Here is an 18,884-nt window from a genome sequence, read left to right as displayed (position 1 = left end):
GGAGAAAAGTGGGAGGTGAGCCAGTTGTTGTTTGCTGATGACACTGCTTATAGCATGGTTAGAGGGGGGATTAATGGATATAGTGACGGAGTTTGGGAAGATATGCGGCAGGAGAAAGTTGAAGGTAATTTTGTGGGTAAATGTAGGGTGATGAGATGTACAAGGGGAGAGAATGTCAACGAGTTGGAAGTAAGTCTTAAAGGAGAGAGGCTGGAGGAAGTGGATAGTTTTAGGTATTTGGGGTCGCGTGTGTATGTATATATGTATGTATGTATGTATGTATGTATGTATGTATGTATGTATGTATGTATGTATGTATGTATGTATGTATATATGTATGTATGTAGGTATGTATGTATATGTGTATGTATGTATGTGTATATGTATGTATATATGTATATATTCTTCGAGCGTGCACCTCTTGTGCCAGCCGGGAAGCTGTCACTGCTGTCCAAAGCACCATGCCCCTGCCAAATAGGGTCTCATTAGTTCCAGCTGAGACCAGATCGAAAGCTCCATCGGTTGCCAAGGACGCTGGTCTAAACGTATTGGGTACATGTCTCATTAGCCCCGACCAATACGCCTGCCCTGATGGAGCCAAAGATTTCCAGGAGGCCTGGAAACATTGTTGCTGTTGGGAGGGTCTCATTAGCTCTGAAGATAACACTACTGGAAGGAGACTCTCTGACCTGTAAGCGACTCCACACACATACGCTTACACACAAACACGTATACATACACGCACATACAGACACGAATACACATGCACACACACACATACATACACATATAGACACACAAGCACACGTACGTACACACAATCACACACACGAACACACACAAACATATACATATACACACAAAACACATACACAGACATACACATAGATGTATTGACATGTACACACAAACATATACAGACGTTCACACGAACACACACACACTAACACACAAGTGTGGGGTTCCTTTCAGCTAAATGAGAACGTCTGGCTATTGTTATAGATATGTATTTGATATTTTTCCTTTTATTCCTGACTGAAATGAGGAAAGCGAAAACAAAAAGAGAGGCGTAAAGAGAGGGGGAGAAAGAAAAGAAATAAACAAATAGATTAAGAAAAACAAAAGTAATTATTAAAAGAGGAAAGGAGGAAGCGAAGAGACAAGGAAGAGGGGAAGAGAGAAGAAAAGAAGAGAAAAAGAAAAAGAACCATGCGTAATCAGGAATCACGTGAAAAAAACAAACACAACGCCGGCCTCACGAATCTCTTCGCCTCAAAATGGCCGAATCTGTATTCATTTGCCTCGAAAAGCCATCGACCAATACACAATTTATACCTGTAACTACACTTCCAAGCTCACCTTACCACGACCCTGTAGAACATGTTTTGTTAGGTGTTCTGCCTCACAAGACCTTTCCACGTGTTTCAGTCTTCATACAGAGCTGGTTCCTCTACATTTTTAATTAATAGCTGCACCTCTCTTAATAAGTGCCTAGGTCTTTCTACTAGTCTTTTTCGTGGTGGTTGCCAACTTAGTAAATTATTTTAGTATCTCTCTATATCCATCTCTTTTGCATATCCATACCATCACAGCTTATTTCTCTCTATTATGTCTAAAATAGGCTTAACTCCTGGTCTCGTATATTATCGTTTCGTATTCTGTCAAATCTCGTCACTTTTTATGGCTCTCTGGACTTTCATTTCTGAGGCTTGTATTTTCGATCTTGTTTTAGATGTTAAAGCAACAGAGGAAACTATACCATCTAATGAAATTTCCTCGAGCTGTCCTCAGCGAGGAACATAATGCCAGAAAAGAACTTTGGAAATATATAGAATGAAAGAAATATATTATGTGACAAACAGTTGCACTGGAAGGACAAACACACGAAAATGGCATTTGGTTTATGCAGTTAACATATATGAGAACAGTTTCCACCATGAGTACTTTGGAGCATGACTTCTGAGATTATGTGTGAAGTGGTTCCGATTCTAATGTCTGATGTAGGAAGTTTCTCAACAACAGGAGGATGGCTAGGAATTGCAGACATAGTCTCATAATGATACCCACGGAGACCCTTTTTAGGTGATCTGTGTGCATGATCGATACATTCTGCGAAGGATGGTCTACGTCAGTGGTTCCCAACCGGTGTGCCGCGGCACCAAAGAGCGCCGTGAGATCAACTGAGGGTGTCGCCAAAATTCAGGGCAAAAATAATTTTCATATTACCGACTCTCTCTGTCATCTATTTTTGTTCATCAAACCAGCATCAGTGTAAAGATGAGTATTTTCATATTATCCAGAGACAAAATTTTGTTACACTGATGTTGAATCATCAAAATACTGACAAACTAGAATTTAGATTTTCTAATAAGGGTGCCGGGGACTTCTGAAAGGCTTGGCAAGGGTCCCTCAAGCCAGAAAAGGCCTATGTTTTTAACCTTATTTGGTGATTCGTGATTTAGCACACAATACGGACTTGGGGGAGAATTTTGAATGTGGTTTATGTTTAGCGAATAGACAATATCGCAAATATCAATACTGTATGACAATCTCGAGCTGGCTTATTATGAAGACGGGCCATTTGTTCCTTCGGAAATGTGCGTTATAAACACATTTGAAAAAGAAGAGAAATTGACTAGAGTGACTTTTAAAGTTATCAGAATTGCAAATAGGAGGTGTGTCAATAGTAAAAAAGTCGAAGAGATTTTTACTGAGCCATAAAAATCAAAACGAGGAGAATCACTGACTGTTAATTGAGCTATTTAAACTAGCTTCGACAATCGGTATGTGGTTATCCCAAGAGGTCTTGTTTTCCGTAGAAAGATGAAGGACATTTAGAATTTTTCTGTTTTAGCGCTTAACAAGACCATTTGGGCTGGGGTGGTAAACTGAAATATTAAAATTATTGGTATTAAAAGAAGTACAAATATTTGAAATAATTTCATTGTATAATTCCGTAACATTATCTGAGGTTAAAGTTTTAGATGTCAAGGGACAAATAACTGTTGACTATCACCTGAGTGATCTGTTGCGCGGTTTGTCTGGAATGGGGAAAAAGAATACAATACCAAGGTAAACTGTCCACACAGACAAACAAGTATTAGTTTCCACTGGAGGTAAGAGGTAATTTGAGCAAATCAGTGGAAACGGTGCCAAAAGAATGACACTGAGCAGGGTACGTTAATATAGAAACGTTGCCTTGAATGGAACCTTTCTGTGAGGCACAAGCATGTCATTTGTCTTTGTGAGAAAATATACATTTCCTCATGGTAAGTCGAAAATATTGAAGTCCCACTTGCGTAAGCGTGTCTTTTTTTTCCGGGATGAGGTGCAAGAGATGGATCATGCAGGAGTTGGAGAACTGTTGGGATAAGAACTGTTGGGGCAACTAATCTAGACTGGTCTATGAGGTTCATATTTGTTTCTCAAAGAGTTTTGATGGTAAAGTGGGTCATCAATCAAGGTACAATTTTCCACTGGGGGTAGGGGAATATTCCTTATTCGAAGTGTCGATCTTATTCCAGGAACTATATGACTTTCTTGGGCTTCCTGAGTACGGGCCTGGGTGAGAGTTTCTAAATGGGAGGGTTGTGTTACGACAGCAACACGACGGCTAAAGGCATCTGCGACAGCGTTTTCTTTTCCCTGCACGGATGTGAAGGTTTTCATGAACTCTTGAATTATGAGAAACTAACGAGCAAGTTTTCCTGGTAGATCCTTTCCTTTGAATAATTGTATCATTACCTGATGATCTGTGTGTACTTGCAATTCGTAGCCTAGCGTAATCTCTGAAATGCCTGAGAGCGCATACAACGGCTATGGCTTTAATGTCTGTGACTGAATAACTTTTTCTGATTTGTTGAAGAAGCTGCTTACATATGGTAGACGTGAGCTGTGTGCGTAGAGGGTTGTCATGTTGTTTCATGAAAACAGCGCCTAAGCCTTGATATAAGGCATCCGTATGGAGCAGTTTCCCTAATTTTTCTGATCGTAGTCAGGTCTAAGCAGTCTAGCACCCCCTGAACTAATATCTTACTACTAGAATGATAAAGGAAAATGTAGTAGGTATGCATCGCTTTCCAGCACCCCCGGTTAGGAAATGCTGGTATAGAGAATGGATGGTGACTGGGAATGGTGGGCATTGAGGAGTAAATGAAATCTTAATGAGTGTTTTTCCAAGAACTGAAAATGGACATCCATCCGCACTGCAAAGTTGCAAATCGGTGGGTTCAAAGACTTTAACTCTCTTTCTGGCCTTGGGAAGATTCTGAAATGTTACTGAAGACTGACAAGGAGACCTGTATCTATAAAGGTAGACAAAGGCATGTAGTTACCGGCGGCTGGGAGAGATAACACATGTATCCATTTATGAGCAAAGCTCTTATGAGCGGGTAATGAGGTATGGCGAAGGGTGGCGGGGAGCGGAGGAGGGGGTTACCTGCACGCTTTGACGATTGGGAAATCATTTCCACACCCTGTGTTAGACGATATTCTGGTACTTGCTACATCTTCAGGGATCTTGTAGTCCTTTTTTGTTTGTGTGATTTTCGACACTGAAACGGAGGTCTCGAGGGAAGATCAAAAGAACTTTTGTAGCGACGTTTGCTTGGAGAATTATTGTGATCCTTGATGCGAAACTTGTTCTGAAGATCTCGTAGGAAGATCGAAGGTAATTTTTTCCTGGTGTTGCTTACTCGACGAAGATTTCTCGAAATTCGATGCGAATATTGCATCTGTGTTCGTCTCGTAGGAAGTTGTTTGATGAATCTGCCGGTGATGTTCGTCTTGGTCGGCGATGTGTAACGATTTGTTTGAGATGGTGGATGTACGCTGTGTGTGAACGCACAGCGAACACGGTAAGAGGCTTGGTAGCTAATGCCGTTGAACAACAACAACAACAACATTAATAATAATGATAGTAATAGTAATAATAATAATGCATACATACATATACCAAAGGCTTTTTTTCCCCCATATAAGGGAGGTTGCCAAAAAATAAAGACATAAAAACAGCTGCCACCAATTCCATCCCAATCATATTTAATAATAGTAATAATAATAATAATAATAATAATAATAATAATAATAATAATAATAATAATAATAATAATAATAATAATAATAATAATAATAATAATAATAATAATAGTAATAATAATAATAATAATAATAATAATAATAATAATAATAATAATAATAATAATAATAGTAATAATAATAATAATAATAATAATAATAATAATAATAATAATAATAATAATAATAATAATAATAATAATAATAATAATAGTGATACTACTACTACTACTACTACTACTACTACTACTACTACTACTACTACTACTACTACTACTACTACTACTACTACTACTAATAATAATAATAATAATAATAATAATAATAATAATAATAATAATAATAATAATGATAATGATAAATTTATTTGGCAATGAATTAAATACATCAAATACAGATAAAGAAAAAAATACACAGTTCGAAGTTACAATTACAATTGCCGAGGGCAACACAAACAAAATCATGTGAGCTTATTTCCATTGTGGTCCTCATTAGACCGTTATTCTACACTAAGTTACACAGACAACATACTTGGGGTGGGTGTGGTGTCTAGAACAGTCATGAGTAATACCAATTTCTCTGCTGTGAAATCACTATGCTGGTTTTAATATTCCATCGCTGTAAAACATTTTTTTATTGGTTTCTGAGGCAATGAGACAGCCCACAAAAATATAGGATTTGGAAAAATAACGCACTTGTTGAATATATGTCTATCATGGTTGCAAACAGCGTATGACTATATATGATGTATACATGTATATGTATGTGATAATTACACAGCGCACGGTTACAATGATTCGTCTTCTAGATGTCTGCTTTTCTAGATGGCGCGGCAAATTGTGAATGATGGTATGACACTAACCCTACTGTAGGTCTTCGGGAGAGATCACGTGATCGACGAGAAGTCACGTCGTCAGGCGTCGAGCAGCAAAACTGTAGACAAACATAATGAAGGGTATAGCTAAACATAATGAAGAAAATATATCCTACTTGTGAAAATTATTATAACCAACAGCAACACATAAATAATGCGAAAAAGGAGGCCATATACGAGCTCTGAGCTCTCATTCGAGAGGGTAATAGCTGCCAATCACGGGTCCAGCAGGTGATCTAAGGCAATGCTGAATCACACACACACATAGTGAGAGAGAGGAAAGTGATAGAAGGAAAGAAGAAGACTGAGACAGAAACAGGGAAACACAGAGGGAAACAGGAAGAAACAGAGAGAGAAACAGGGAAACACAGAGGCAGAAACAGGGGAACTAAAATGACAGAAAGAGAAAGTTGTGCTTGCGCAAACGGCGAGTGCCCCTCCCGTGTGGTTCGGCATCAGTGGCGTGGGCCATCGTGTCTTGATAAGGGAACGACGCTGATTGGTCAGGAGTTTGTCGAGGAAGGACCATAAATTGTACCCCTTCGCTTGTGGAGCAGATTGGCTCACGGGAGAGACGTTAATCAACCAATCATACAAGATATCGTACTGTAATTGGGTGATTGGTGTTTCTATACTTCACATATATGTATATATATATATATATATATATATATATATATATATATATATATATATATATATATATATATATAAAACAACCATTCACTTTTTCACTTTTGATTCCATGCCATCGCAGTCTAGACTGACGAGAAGCTCGAAGGAAGCATATATTGAAAATTGAAACGTGGTCGGGCTGACATAGTGACATAGCCCATTGCGCTATCAAGATATATATATATATATATATATATATATATATATATATATATATATGTGTGTGTGTGTGTGTGTGTGTGTGTGTGTGTGTGTGTGTGTGTATGTGTGTGTGAACTGAATCGCTAGTAACAGCGAGTGTCATTCAAATTATTTCCGACAGTCGGCCCCGGGTTCGAACCTAGGTCTCGCTCGATGCCAAATCAACGCTTCACCGACTGAGTCGTGTTACTAGCGATTTACGATCGTACTCCAGGTAATTACAAGAACGAAAGCCCGTAAAGGTTTCGTACCATCCTTACTTTATATGTATATATATATATATATATATATATATATATATATATATATATATATATATATATATACATGTATATATGTATACATATATATATATATATACATGTATATATGTATACATATTATATATATACATGTATATATGTATACATATATATATATATATATATATATATATATATATTCCAAAAGTACCTAAAGAGATATGGTCGTATTATCTCTCCAGCTGGCATCTTTTCCATCCAAAATAGTAGAAATAATGTTATGATATAGAGTTTATAGACTATTCATTCGCATTGCGATGCACATGTTGACACGTGTTCTCTAATATCATAAACTTACTCCCCTCCCCCTGTGATTTTATTTTTTCTGAATATAATGTCAAAAGTTACGCTGTACAGTAGATTCCTGTGAAGGCGTTATCTCATTGGGCTATTTTCCCTTCGTCTGTTGGAGAAGATTTGCAGCCCGTAGCTTCCGGGAAGTATTCTGATGTGCTGGAGCAAAATAAGTTTCCTCCAGCATATCAAAAGACATTCTATATATATTTGTCGGAAAACAAAATAGTTTGCCATGGCGATTTCACGACGGAAAAATATAAAAAAAATATCTTGAGGTGAGCGGTACCACCGATTAATCGGAGGATGGAGGAAAAATAGCACAGTGTGATAATCCCGTTAAAGTTGTTTACTGGACACGCTTAACTTCTGCACCGGTTGTGAAGGGGGAAGGAACCAGGAAGATGCTGTAAAGGCGAAGTCACAACGTACGGATACGGTCGAATGACCCTCAAGACATCGGGCAGACCAGCGTGTCACCGTATGTCGTAGTCTGAGCTTAGTGAGGGGAGGGGGCGGTGTACAGTTAGCGTCACTTACAAGTACCACAGTGTCTGTCTGGCATGTTCCTCAAATTTGTAGCTATCGTATTTCTTTAGGTCGGACGTTTACGGTACGGACAGACTTATCAGGTCGTAAAAGTCATTTATGTCATAAATATACGACTCGAAGAGAGATGTCTCCCTAGCTCCGTAGACGACGTGAACCGCTGGATTGCAAAGAAATGGAGACAACTGCAACATCATCTGCGTCGAGGAGGTAAAGACGTCGCGTTCAAGTGATGTAAATGATGATGCGGATGGAAGGGCGTGGAGGATAAGTACTTTTTTCTTCAGCCGCCTGGACCTCAACCCTGCGCCGATCCGGAAAGAGGAACTAGTATTGAATTAGCTGCGTTTGGTTGGTTTCCGAGTACTCGCTTGATCCCTGAAGCAACATGACGACGACGGACGACGATAGCTTCTCATCTCGAAGACCCCGTGAGACGAAAGGTGATACTTCGAGACCTTGAGGACGTGAGGTGTTCAGATCGTAAGCGTGGCACGTGTGTGATGACGCACGCATCAATCGTCATCGACCAATTACCCCTTCGCCACTGACGGTGCTCACCAGAAGTGAATGAAATGGCCTGATATCAGCAGGAATAAAAAATAAATAAATAAATAAAAAAAATAAAAATAAAAATAAATTACACCTGATGCATAAGGGGGAAGCCGAGATAGGATGCAATCTTTTGCCCTAATAAAGAGGGAGGCAGGCTGCTCCGGAGATGAACTGAATAGTCAGGCGACATTCAAAACATAAAAGAAAGTGGGATCCAGTTGGTATATGCTCAAGAGATGAGGGAATGGGGGCCTGTTGGTTTGTGCATGTCTGCCCTGCATGGGAAAGATCCCCTCAAGTATTATCCTTAGTATAAAATATATATATTATATTATATATATATATATATATATATATATATATATATATATATATATATATATATATATATATATATATATATATATGAATGGGGGCCTGTTGGTTTGTGCATGTCTGCCCCTGCATGGGAAAGATCCCCTTAAGTATTATCATTAGTAAAAAAAAAAAAAAAAAAAAATATATATATATATATATATATTATATATATATATATATATATACATATAAAAGAATAGAATAAACACAAAAGAGAATTGTAGAAAACTTCCTCCAAGAGGACTGGGCTGTTCTCTCCTCAGAGACCCCACCCACGGTGCGATTTGGTCTACAGGCCGCCGGACAGATCTGGTCGGATTCGACCAAATTGGATCGTGCATGTCGCCCGGTCAAACCAAAATTATTACATACACGATCCAATCTGGTCGGATCCGATCAAATCTGTCCGCTGGCCTCAAGATCAGATCGCACCGTGGATGGGGGTCCCTAAGAGACCCATGAGATATGCAACAGGGTCTCTATTCTGACTCCTGGTTAGATAATTGAAAGGCAGATGGTGAGGAGCATACGCCAGGAGGCGCATAGCTGCGGCCGAAGCCGCCACCTTTGCCCTATTATGCGCTTGGACTGTTGGGGAAGGTAACAGTCATAGCTGGGAATCGGAGGGGAGCGAGGGATTCGAACCCACAACTAAGCGAATGCGAGACCAGCACGCTGCTGATTACGCTAGATAAATGGCGAACACAAAAAACGATTGATTTTCATAATCATTTGTGAAGGGCTTGGGAGGGGCTTCAAGTGGGTAAAGAAGTGAATAAATAAATAGATAGATAAATAAATAAATAAATGTTGGTGCAGGTGGATAGTGGGTTAGGAGGTGCTCCGGGGCGGGCTGCAGGAAGTGGCCGATTTCGTGGGCCTACGCTGTAGTCAAGGTCAGGCCAGCAGGTGGGAGTGCCAACACAAGAGGATTTCCACCCTTTCTTTTGAAAAAAAAAAAAAAAAAAAAAAAAAAAAAAAAACCTCTCTTTCACTCTTTGTCTCACACTCGGAGGACCTCTCCTTCGTTCTGTCTCCCAGTAGACTCCTCTCTTCCTCATCTTCCGTTCTTAAGACTCTTGATCTTTTCTTCTTCGATCGGGCGCCTCGCTTTTGGAAGACAATTCTATTCCTGCGGGGAATATTTACAGTCGAAGCTCTTCCTGGTGGGTCAGGATGATCACCAAGTTTCAAGGATTTATCCTCAGCAACAGAATCCTTTGGGAATCACGTGAATATGTGCAAGGAAGTTCTGCTTTTTCTTCTGCAGGTGATCTTCAGTGTCCTTCACTCTACACAGGTAGTGTCCCGAAAGAAGAAATTCAACTTCCTTTTCTATTTTTTTTATTTTTTAATGGTTTCCATATGTCTTGTTTTTTATAATTAGTATGAGCTCTGTGTCTCATCGCTGCTTTTTTTCAAGTCTGTCAATGTTTTTTGATAAACTCTAGCGACCACACATAAATGGAACATTCCAAGTGCCGACGGACAAATCATCTATATGATTGGCTGATGATATGTGGATTTTGAAGTCAAAAGACCGCGCCACCAATTTCAGTATTTAATTTGCTTTCTCTGAGGCAGAAATACGATGCTTTTTGGGTCGTTACTGATATTTACACAAATATCCCATTTATTATCCACTTTGATTCAAGTTTTTCCAAATAACTGTAGTCATACTTAATATTATCTTTACCTATATGCATAGCTTTACACTCACTCGGGTTAAAGTTCATTGGCCATTTTGAGACCATTGCTCTAGTTTGTCTGAGTATTCTTGAATATCCAGATGGTCAGAGTGATCATTTGCTATTTTGTACAGCTTAGTGTCATGATCGAATTAGGAGACAGCAGATATAAGTTCACAGACTTCTTCACTTTCTTCATGATCCTTTTCTTCCTCTTATGTCTTCACTGGGAAGGATTGTCTTCAGCGACTTGATAGCATCGTTGGAATAAACTCTATGTAGTAATGCATGAACATCTACAAGTCATTATCATTCCCAGTACCGCAGGAATCTTGAGACATAGTTCTTGATAGTCTTGAGTCAGTCTTGAGTCTCAGATAATGCTCATCATTATCATTCCATAGAGAGACGGACGGACCCCAAAATGGAAGGGGACATCGACATATCAGACCAGGCCCACACGCCACTCAAAAGTGACAAGACTTCTTTAGCGAGGTCCAATAAAAGGATCGCTGTGTTTATGTGATCGAGGGCATAGAACGAAGGCTTAAGTGAGTTCGGTCTTGTGGATTTGTCTTGAGCTGCCGACCAAGCTTCTCACTGGGACCCTTTGGTGCCAAAAACTGACGAAGCCTACATTGTTGCGAGGCTACCCGGAGGTTGAGGATGCCATGATGCAATCAGTGGCATCAACTGAGGGAGGGGTGGGGTGAGTCTGCAGCTGGTGCTTGTGTCATGCAAAGTGTGATCATGCAGTGACAGCCGAGGGGGTGTGAGGGTTGGGGTGGGTGGGTGGGTTGCAACGAGATGGGAGTGAGAACGCTACTCCTGCAGGATGTGTAACCTAACGACGGACGAGGCTCATCAGTGATGGCCCACGGCCATGACTGCCTGCCGGCCTGCCTGCTTCCCTGCCTGCCGCCCTGCCAGATTGCCTACCTGCCAGTTTGCCTACCTACCTACCTGCCAGCATACTTCCCTACCAATTTCCCTACCTTCCTGACTGTCTGTCTGCTTGGCAGTTTGTCTGCTTACCTGCCTACCTCCCTGCCACCTACCTGCCTGCCTGCCTATTTACTTGCCTGTCTACCCACGCCCCAGTCGCCTTGCCTGCCTGCCTACTTACCTACTTGTTTATCCTTAGCCGCCTTGCCTACCGGCCTGCCTACTAGCCTGTTTACTCTATTTGATGAGATTCATGACCACGAAATCATAGAATTTGTTAATCTGAGCAGATTCTTCACTTAATTCGCAGAGGGCTTCCTAGTAGCCTACTAAAGGTATATATATATGTATATATATATATGTATATATATATACGTATATATATATATATATATATATATATATATATATCGAATTATGACAAAATAAACAATATAGATCTAATATATCTAGACTTTGCCAAATATTTTGATACCGTCCCACACGAAAGACTACTTACTAAATTAGCTTCACACGGAATAAGTGGTAGCCTATTAAGTTGGACTAGTAATTGGTTGAATGATCAAAAACAGGGAGTTGTTTTAAATGGAAAAACTTCTAGATGGAAAAATGTTACAAGTGGAGTTCCTCAAGGTTCCGTTCTTGGGCCACTTCTATTCATAGTACATATAAATGATATAGACCATGGACTAAAATCTACTGTTTCCAAATTTGCTGATGATACAAAACTGTGCGGAGTGGCAAATGATCACTCAAACCAATTAGATATTCAAGAAGATTTAGATAAATTACAGCAATGATCTGAAAAGTGGCTAATGAAATTTAACACAAGAAAATGCAAGGTAATGCACATAGGTAGAAATAACAGTAGTACGATTACAAGTTATTTGGAAATTCGTTAACAAAAGTGGATAGTGAAAAGGATCTCGGCGTAATTATCAGTATCGATCTCAAATCATCCAAGCAGTGTATTTCAGCCTTTGAGAAAGCAAATAAGATTCTAGGACTGATTGCGCGATCTTTTGACTTCAAAAGTCCATCACTTATTAACAAGCTATAAATCGTTAGTTCGTCCACATTTGGAATATGCTGTTTCCGTATGGTCATCGTATCTCATTAAAGACATTGACAGATTGGAAAAAAATACAACGGCGAGTTACAAAAATGATTCCAAATATAAAAGATACATCGTACGAAAATCGACTAAAACATATGAATCTGTTTTCCTTAAAAAAGTGTAGACTCAGAGGTGACTTGATACAGGTCTTTAAGATCCTAAAGGGAATTGACAACATCAAAAGTGACCAAATTTTCACACTGAATGATAATCCGACAAGAAACAATGGTCTCAAACTGTCCGGGAATAGATTTAATTTTGAAGTGGGTAGAAACAACTTCGCCAACCGTGTAGTTAATGAATGGAATAAACTTCCTGCAGAGGCAGTGCAATGTAGTTCAGTTCGAACCTTTAAGAATCATTTAGCAAGATGCTGTAATAGCTATCATTTATTTTATATTATTTGTTTATCTGTTTTGTTATCATTTGTCTGTTTGTTTATTATCATTTGTTTGATTTTCATTTATTATTAGTTATGTCAATTTATCATTATTTACTATTCACCTGTTTATTATCTAACTATACCTATACATTTATTTATTTTATTTATTATTTACATTTTTATAGTTTTTATTTATTCATTTATTTGTTTATCATTATGATTTTTTTCGCATCCGACCTAGATATGGACCAAAAGGTCTCCTGTCGGCATACTCCGCCTTTGTAATCCTTATATATATATATATATATATATATATATATATATATATATATATATATATATATATATATATATATATATACATACATACAGTACATACACACATACACACACACACACACACACACACACACACACACACACACACACACACACACACACACACACACACACACACACACACACACACACACACACACACACACACACACACACACACACACACACACACACACACACACACACAGAGTGGCTCAGTGGTAGCGTCCGCAGCCGCCACTACGGCGGTCCGGGTTCGAATCCCACCCAGGGTTGAAATAATTTCAGTACCGCTGCGCTGCGAGTCGTTACTCTAAATTTCATGGGCAGGGAGTTGGGTGTGTGTGTGCGTGAAAGGTCACAGGATTACCCATAGATCGGTTATATACGAGCTCAGAGCCTTCTTCCGGGAGGGAAATAGCTGTCGATCATGAGTCCAACATGTGATCCAATACCATGGTAAATCGCATACACACACATCACACACACACACACACACACACACACACACACACACACACACACACACACACACACACACACACACACACACACACACACACACACACACACACACACATACACACACGCACGCACACACACACACACACACACATAATCACACACACACACACACACACACACACACACACACACACACACACACACACACACACACACACACACACACACACACACACACACATACGCATATATATATATATATATATATATATGTATATATATATATGTATATATACATATATATATATATGTATATATATATATATATGCATATAGTGTATATATATACAGTATATATATATATATATATATATATATACATACATACATATATACATATATATATATATATATATATACTTATATATATACATATATGCATATATATATATATATGTATGTATATATATATATGAATATATATATATACTGTATATATATATGTATATATATATTATATATATATATATATATTGTAACGTAATATTAGATATTACGTCATATGTGTAATTATGTTATAGAATTATGTTCCTTTGTATTACATAACTATGTTCATATTTCTTATCTATGTATGTATTGTAACAATGTTAAGCAGTAACGCCCGTCCACTATATGTAATCTTGTCTACGTGCGGAGAGGTGCGCACTCTTGTAGAACAAACAGACAAGCGAAATCCTGAATAGTTCGGAGCGCACAGATTTGACAGTTACTAAATAAATAGATTGTTCAAGCGAGTCGAGGGTCCTAAAACTACCCATGTTGACGTGTTAACTTACCCTCCTCCCCTCCTTTCACTCACTCGCACACTCACCCGGAAGTATTCAGTTTCCGGTCCAATGGTATATAAGCGGTTGAAACCGCTCATTCCTTGTCATTTTTCGCTCTATTGATCTCTTGATAAAAATACAAGTTTGGACTCATGAGACGATTGGTGTGAAGTGATCACCCTTTTTGCCTACATTACGTGTCTGATATACATTGCATTACTTTACTTATATTTGTACTTATTACTTATTCTGATGCATGTTCCTGATCTCTTTGTACTTAGATAGTACCATATTGTATACTGATCTTGTGTTTCTTATTTGAACGATAATTTCCATATTCTCATAATCATGTAACGGTCCCATTGACCCTACTGCCCATTCTCTTTTGTGTTGATTGCCTGTAAATATTTTCCATTAATAATTTCGTTTACTAGTTTTATCGCTAGTTTAATATTCCTTTCCTGGAATCTTCTTTGTTACCTTTACTTCTAGTCTTACGAATTATCTAGGCCCTGACCAGATAGTTCAGTCCTACAGTGGCTTCTAGAAGTGCGCTGGTTCTTAAGCACTTAGACGTTATACGTAACGTCTCTTCACATACCAGCAGCCCGTAACAAAGTGGCGACCCTTGCCAAGGATATTGGATCAGGTATTTAACACATTCTTATAGAGATGGATGATATAGTTCAAGAATTCGTTCAAAATCCCAAGGTAAGTTTCTTAAAGAAACAAACTAAAGACACTTTGATAGAAATAGGCAAGCACTTTGGAGTAGACATTGATACAAGTTTGCGAAAGAAAAAAATACTTCAGGAACTCGTTGAAAATCTGATCGAAGATGAGATCTTATCTCCAGAAGAGATTACAGATATACAAATTCCTTCAAATAGGTTAGAAATAGAGGCACGACTAACCGAACTTAAGATTAAGGAGATTGAATTAAAGGTCAGGAGAGTAGAAATTGAGGAGGAAGCTAAACTGAAACAAATGCAAATTGAGGCAGAATTTAAAGCTAAAGAGGAGGAAACTAAACTGAAACAAATGCAAATTGAGGCAGAATTTAGAGCTAGAGAAGAGGAAGCTAAAGTGAAACAAATAGAAAGAGAGGACGAAACTAAAATCAAATTGGCAGAATTTAAAGCTAGAGAAGAGGAAGCTAAAGTGAAACAAGTAGAGTTAGAATTAAAGAAGACAGAAGCAGAAGCTAGGATTGTTGATAGACAACCCGTAGTTCAGGAAGGTCATATAGATATTTCCAAGTATGTAAAACTTTTACCCATATTTTCAGAAGGAGAGCCAGAAATTTTCTTTCTTCAGTGGGAAAAATTGGCGCAACAGTTACAAATCCCTAAAGAAAATTGGCCATTAATCATTCAAACACAATTTAAGGGTAAGGCTCAGCAAATTTATACTTCTCTTTCAGAAGCAGAAAGCGAGTATGATAATATGAAAGCTTGTATTTTAAAAGCTTATGAACTAATACCAGAGGCCTATAGACAGAAATTCCGTAATTATAGGAAGACACCTCAGTTAACATACGTAGAATATGCGGCTCAACAAGAGAGGTTATTCAATAGGTGGTGTTTGGCTAGTGAAACGGACACCTTAGATAGACTTAAACAGTTGATTTTGTTGGAGCAGTTTAAGAATACCTTAGAGACAGATCTTAGGATTTTTATAGATGATCATGTTCCAGAAACTTTAACTAAAGCTGCTGTATTGGCTGATGAGTTCACACTAAATCATAAACCTAAGTCAAGACAAATGGAATCCCAAAAGTCAAAGTCATATATTCCAGATTCAACAAAATACTCTGATCCTTGGTCCCCAAAGAAACACTTTGAAAATCAGTCTAGCCCATCACATTTCAGTTACAGGTCTGATTTCAATCAATATCCTCCAAACCAACCTTGGCAAAGAATGGAAAGGTTTAAGACTAATCCCCCTGTAACTTGTTCATATTGTAAACAGGTTGGCCATCACATTTCTAATTGCAGAAAGAGACTGACACCCTCATTCTCCAATAAGACAACAACTCTTGTAAGTAATATAAAATCAGATGATTCAAAATCCTCTATTCAGGATAAACTACCAAAGAAGCCGGTATTGTCAAGTAATGTAGAACCCCCCTCATCAGATCATGATCCTTGTTTCAAACCATTTGTATCTTCAGGAACTATATCTCATAGTAGTAGTTCACAACAATATCCTATTTCCATACTCCGAGACACAGGAGCAAAGCAAAGTCTGATTTTAAATTCTGTCTTGCAGAATCAGGGTGAGTCATATACAGGTTATGATATATTGATAGAAGGAGTTGGAGGAATTATAAAATGTCCATTACATAATGTTTTCTTGCGGTCTGATTTAACAACCGGAATGGTTAAAGTAGCAGTAGTAGACTCTCTTCCCATAGTAGGAATATCCTTATTGTTGGCCAATGACATCGCTGGAAGCAAAGTCATTTCTCCCTTAATAACAAATAACCCTAAGACCTCAGTAGAACCTTCAGATAACTTACAGTTGTTTCCCGCTTGTGCTGTAACCAGATCTCAGTACAAGAAATCTGAAGAGGAGACCTATAATTTAGAATCCCTATTCTCCCAAACTGACCCATCTTCTTCTTCACCAGTTTCTCTATCTAGAGCAGAATTAATCAAAGAACAGAAGTCAGATCCTTCTCTTAAAAATTTGTACGAGATTGTTTCTTCTCCAGAAGAAGTTGAAAATATGTCACGAGGTTTCTATATAGAAAACGGAGTCCTAATGCGAAAATGGAGAGCATCCACCGCAACCGCTGACCAGCCATGGCAAGTAAGGAATCAAATAGTCCTCCCTCTTGGTTTCAGGAATAATGTTCTAAGATTGGCTCATGATACTCCCTTAGCAGGTCACTTAGGGGTAAGAAAGACCTTGTTCAACATAACCCAACATTTCCATTGGCCCACGGTTGTCAAAGATGTTGCCCAATATTGTAAAACATGTCATACATGTCAACTTGTAGAAGCTCCACTCCATCCCATTCCTGTAATGGAAGAGCCATTTAAAAAAGTTCTTATTGACTGTGTAGGACCTTTACCTCCTTCAAGTAAAGGAAATCAGTACATTCTCACAATCATGTGTATGAGCACTCGTTTTCCAGAAGCAATTCCTTTGAAAAATATTAAAGCTCAAAACATAATCAGAGAAATGTTGAAATATTTCACTATGGTAGGATTTCCTAAGAACATTCAAAGTGATCAAGGAAGTAATTTTCTTTCCAACAAGTTTAGAGAAACTCTTGTAACACTAGGTATAAATCATGTAACTTCCTCCGCCTATCATCCTCAATCACAAGGTGCTCTAGAGCGCTTTCACCAAACGCTCAAGACAATGTTAAGAATCTTCTGTGCTGAGAACACTCGAAATTGGGAAGACGGACTCCCCCTTTTGTTGTTCGCCACCCGAACAACAATTCAAGAAAGCCTTGGATTCAGCCCGTCAGAATTAGTCTTCGGTCATGAAGTCCGTGGTCCCCTAAAGATACTTCATGAACAATGGATGAAAGAAGAACCACCTGTTCCTTCTTTGAAATACGTGTCCCAGGTCACCGAGAAGTTGTTAGAAGCTTGGAAGTTGGCAAGAGAGAACTTGACGAATGCTCAACGAGTAATGAAAGGTCGGTATGATAAAAATTCTAAACTTAGAACTTTCTCTCCAGGAGATCAAGTGTTACTTTATCTTCCCATACCAGGAGATCCATTGCAGGCTAGATACAAAGGACCCTATGAAGTCTTGTCCAGAGCCAGTGATCTCAACTACATAATCAAAACTCCAGACAGAAGAAAGAGTTCCCGTCTCTGTCACATAAATACCTTAAAACCTTATCATTCCAGAGATCCAATTCCAATTTGCAGCTCTACCACAATAGAATCGGAAGAGCCTCCTGATAACCTGCCTAATCCTCCTGAGATTCCCTTGGAAAACTCTCAGATACTACAAAATCTTCAGATAAAAGTAGGACACTTATCTGAGAAACAAGGTAAAGACATTCTTTTCCTCTTAAGAAGTTTTCCAAAATTATTTCTAGATTCCCCAAGATTCACTTCTTTGATAGAACACGAAATAATTCTAGACTCGCCAAGGGCTATCAAACAAGCCCCTTATAGAGTCAATCCAAAAAAGAAGGAGTTCATAAAAGCAGAAATAAACACTCTGCTTCAACAGGGAATAATTGAACCCTCCAGTAGTCCTTGGGCATCTCCTTGCATTCTTGTCCC

At 38.5% G+C, this 18,884-nt stretch overlaps 1 protein-coding gene across 1 annotated transcript in view; it reads left to right on the top strand.

Moving 5' to 3' along the window:
• The first annotated feature begins 461 nt into the window (after positions 1-461).
• Positions 462-18,884, top strand: part of LOC143037703 (uncharacterized) — a 19,740-nt gene continuing 1,317 nt past the window's right edge. The window contains exons 1-2 of the mRNA XM_076206243.1: positions 462-691; positions 18,522-18,646. Coding sequence (XP_076062358.1) covers positions 462-691; positions 18,522-18,646 — 355 coding nt within the window. The remainder of the gene's footprint in view (positions 692-18,521; positions 18,647-18,884) is intronic.

This window comes from Oratosquilla oratoria, chromosome 23, assembly GCF_046742065.1.
Source record: "Oratosquilla oratoria isolate Oo_2021 chromosome 23, ASM4674206v1, whole genome shotgun sequence".
NCBI lineage: Eukaryota > Metazoa > Arthropoda > Malacostraca > Stomatopoda > Squillidae > Oratosquilla > Oratosquilla oratoria.
The sequence above is the reverse complement of the archived record's forward strand: the minus strand, read 5'-3'. Positions and strand labels throughout refer to the sequence as shown.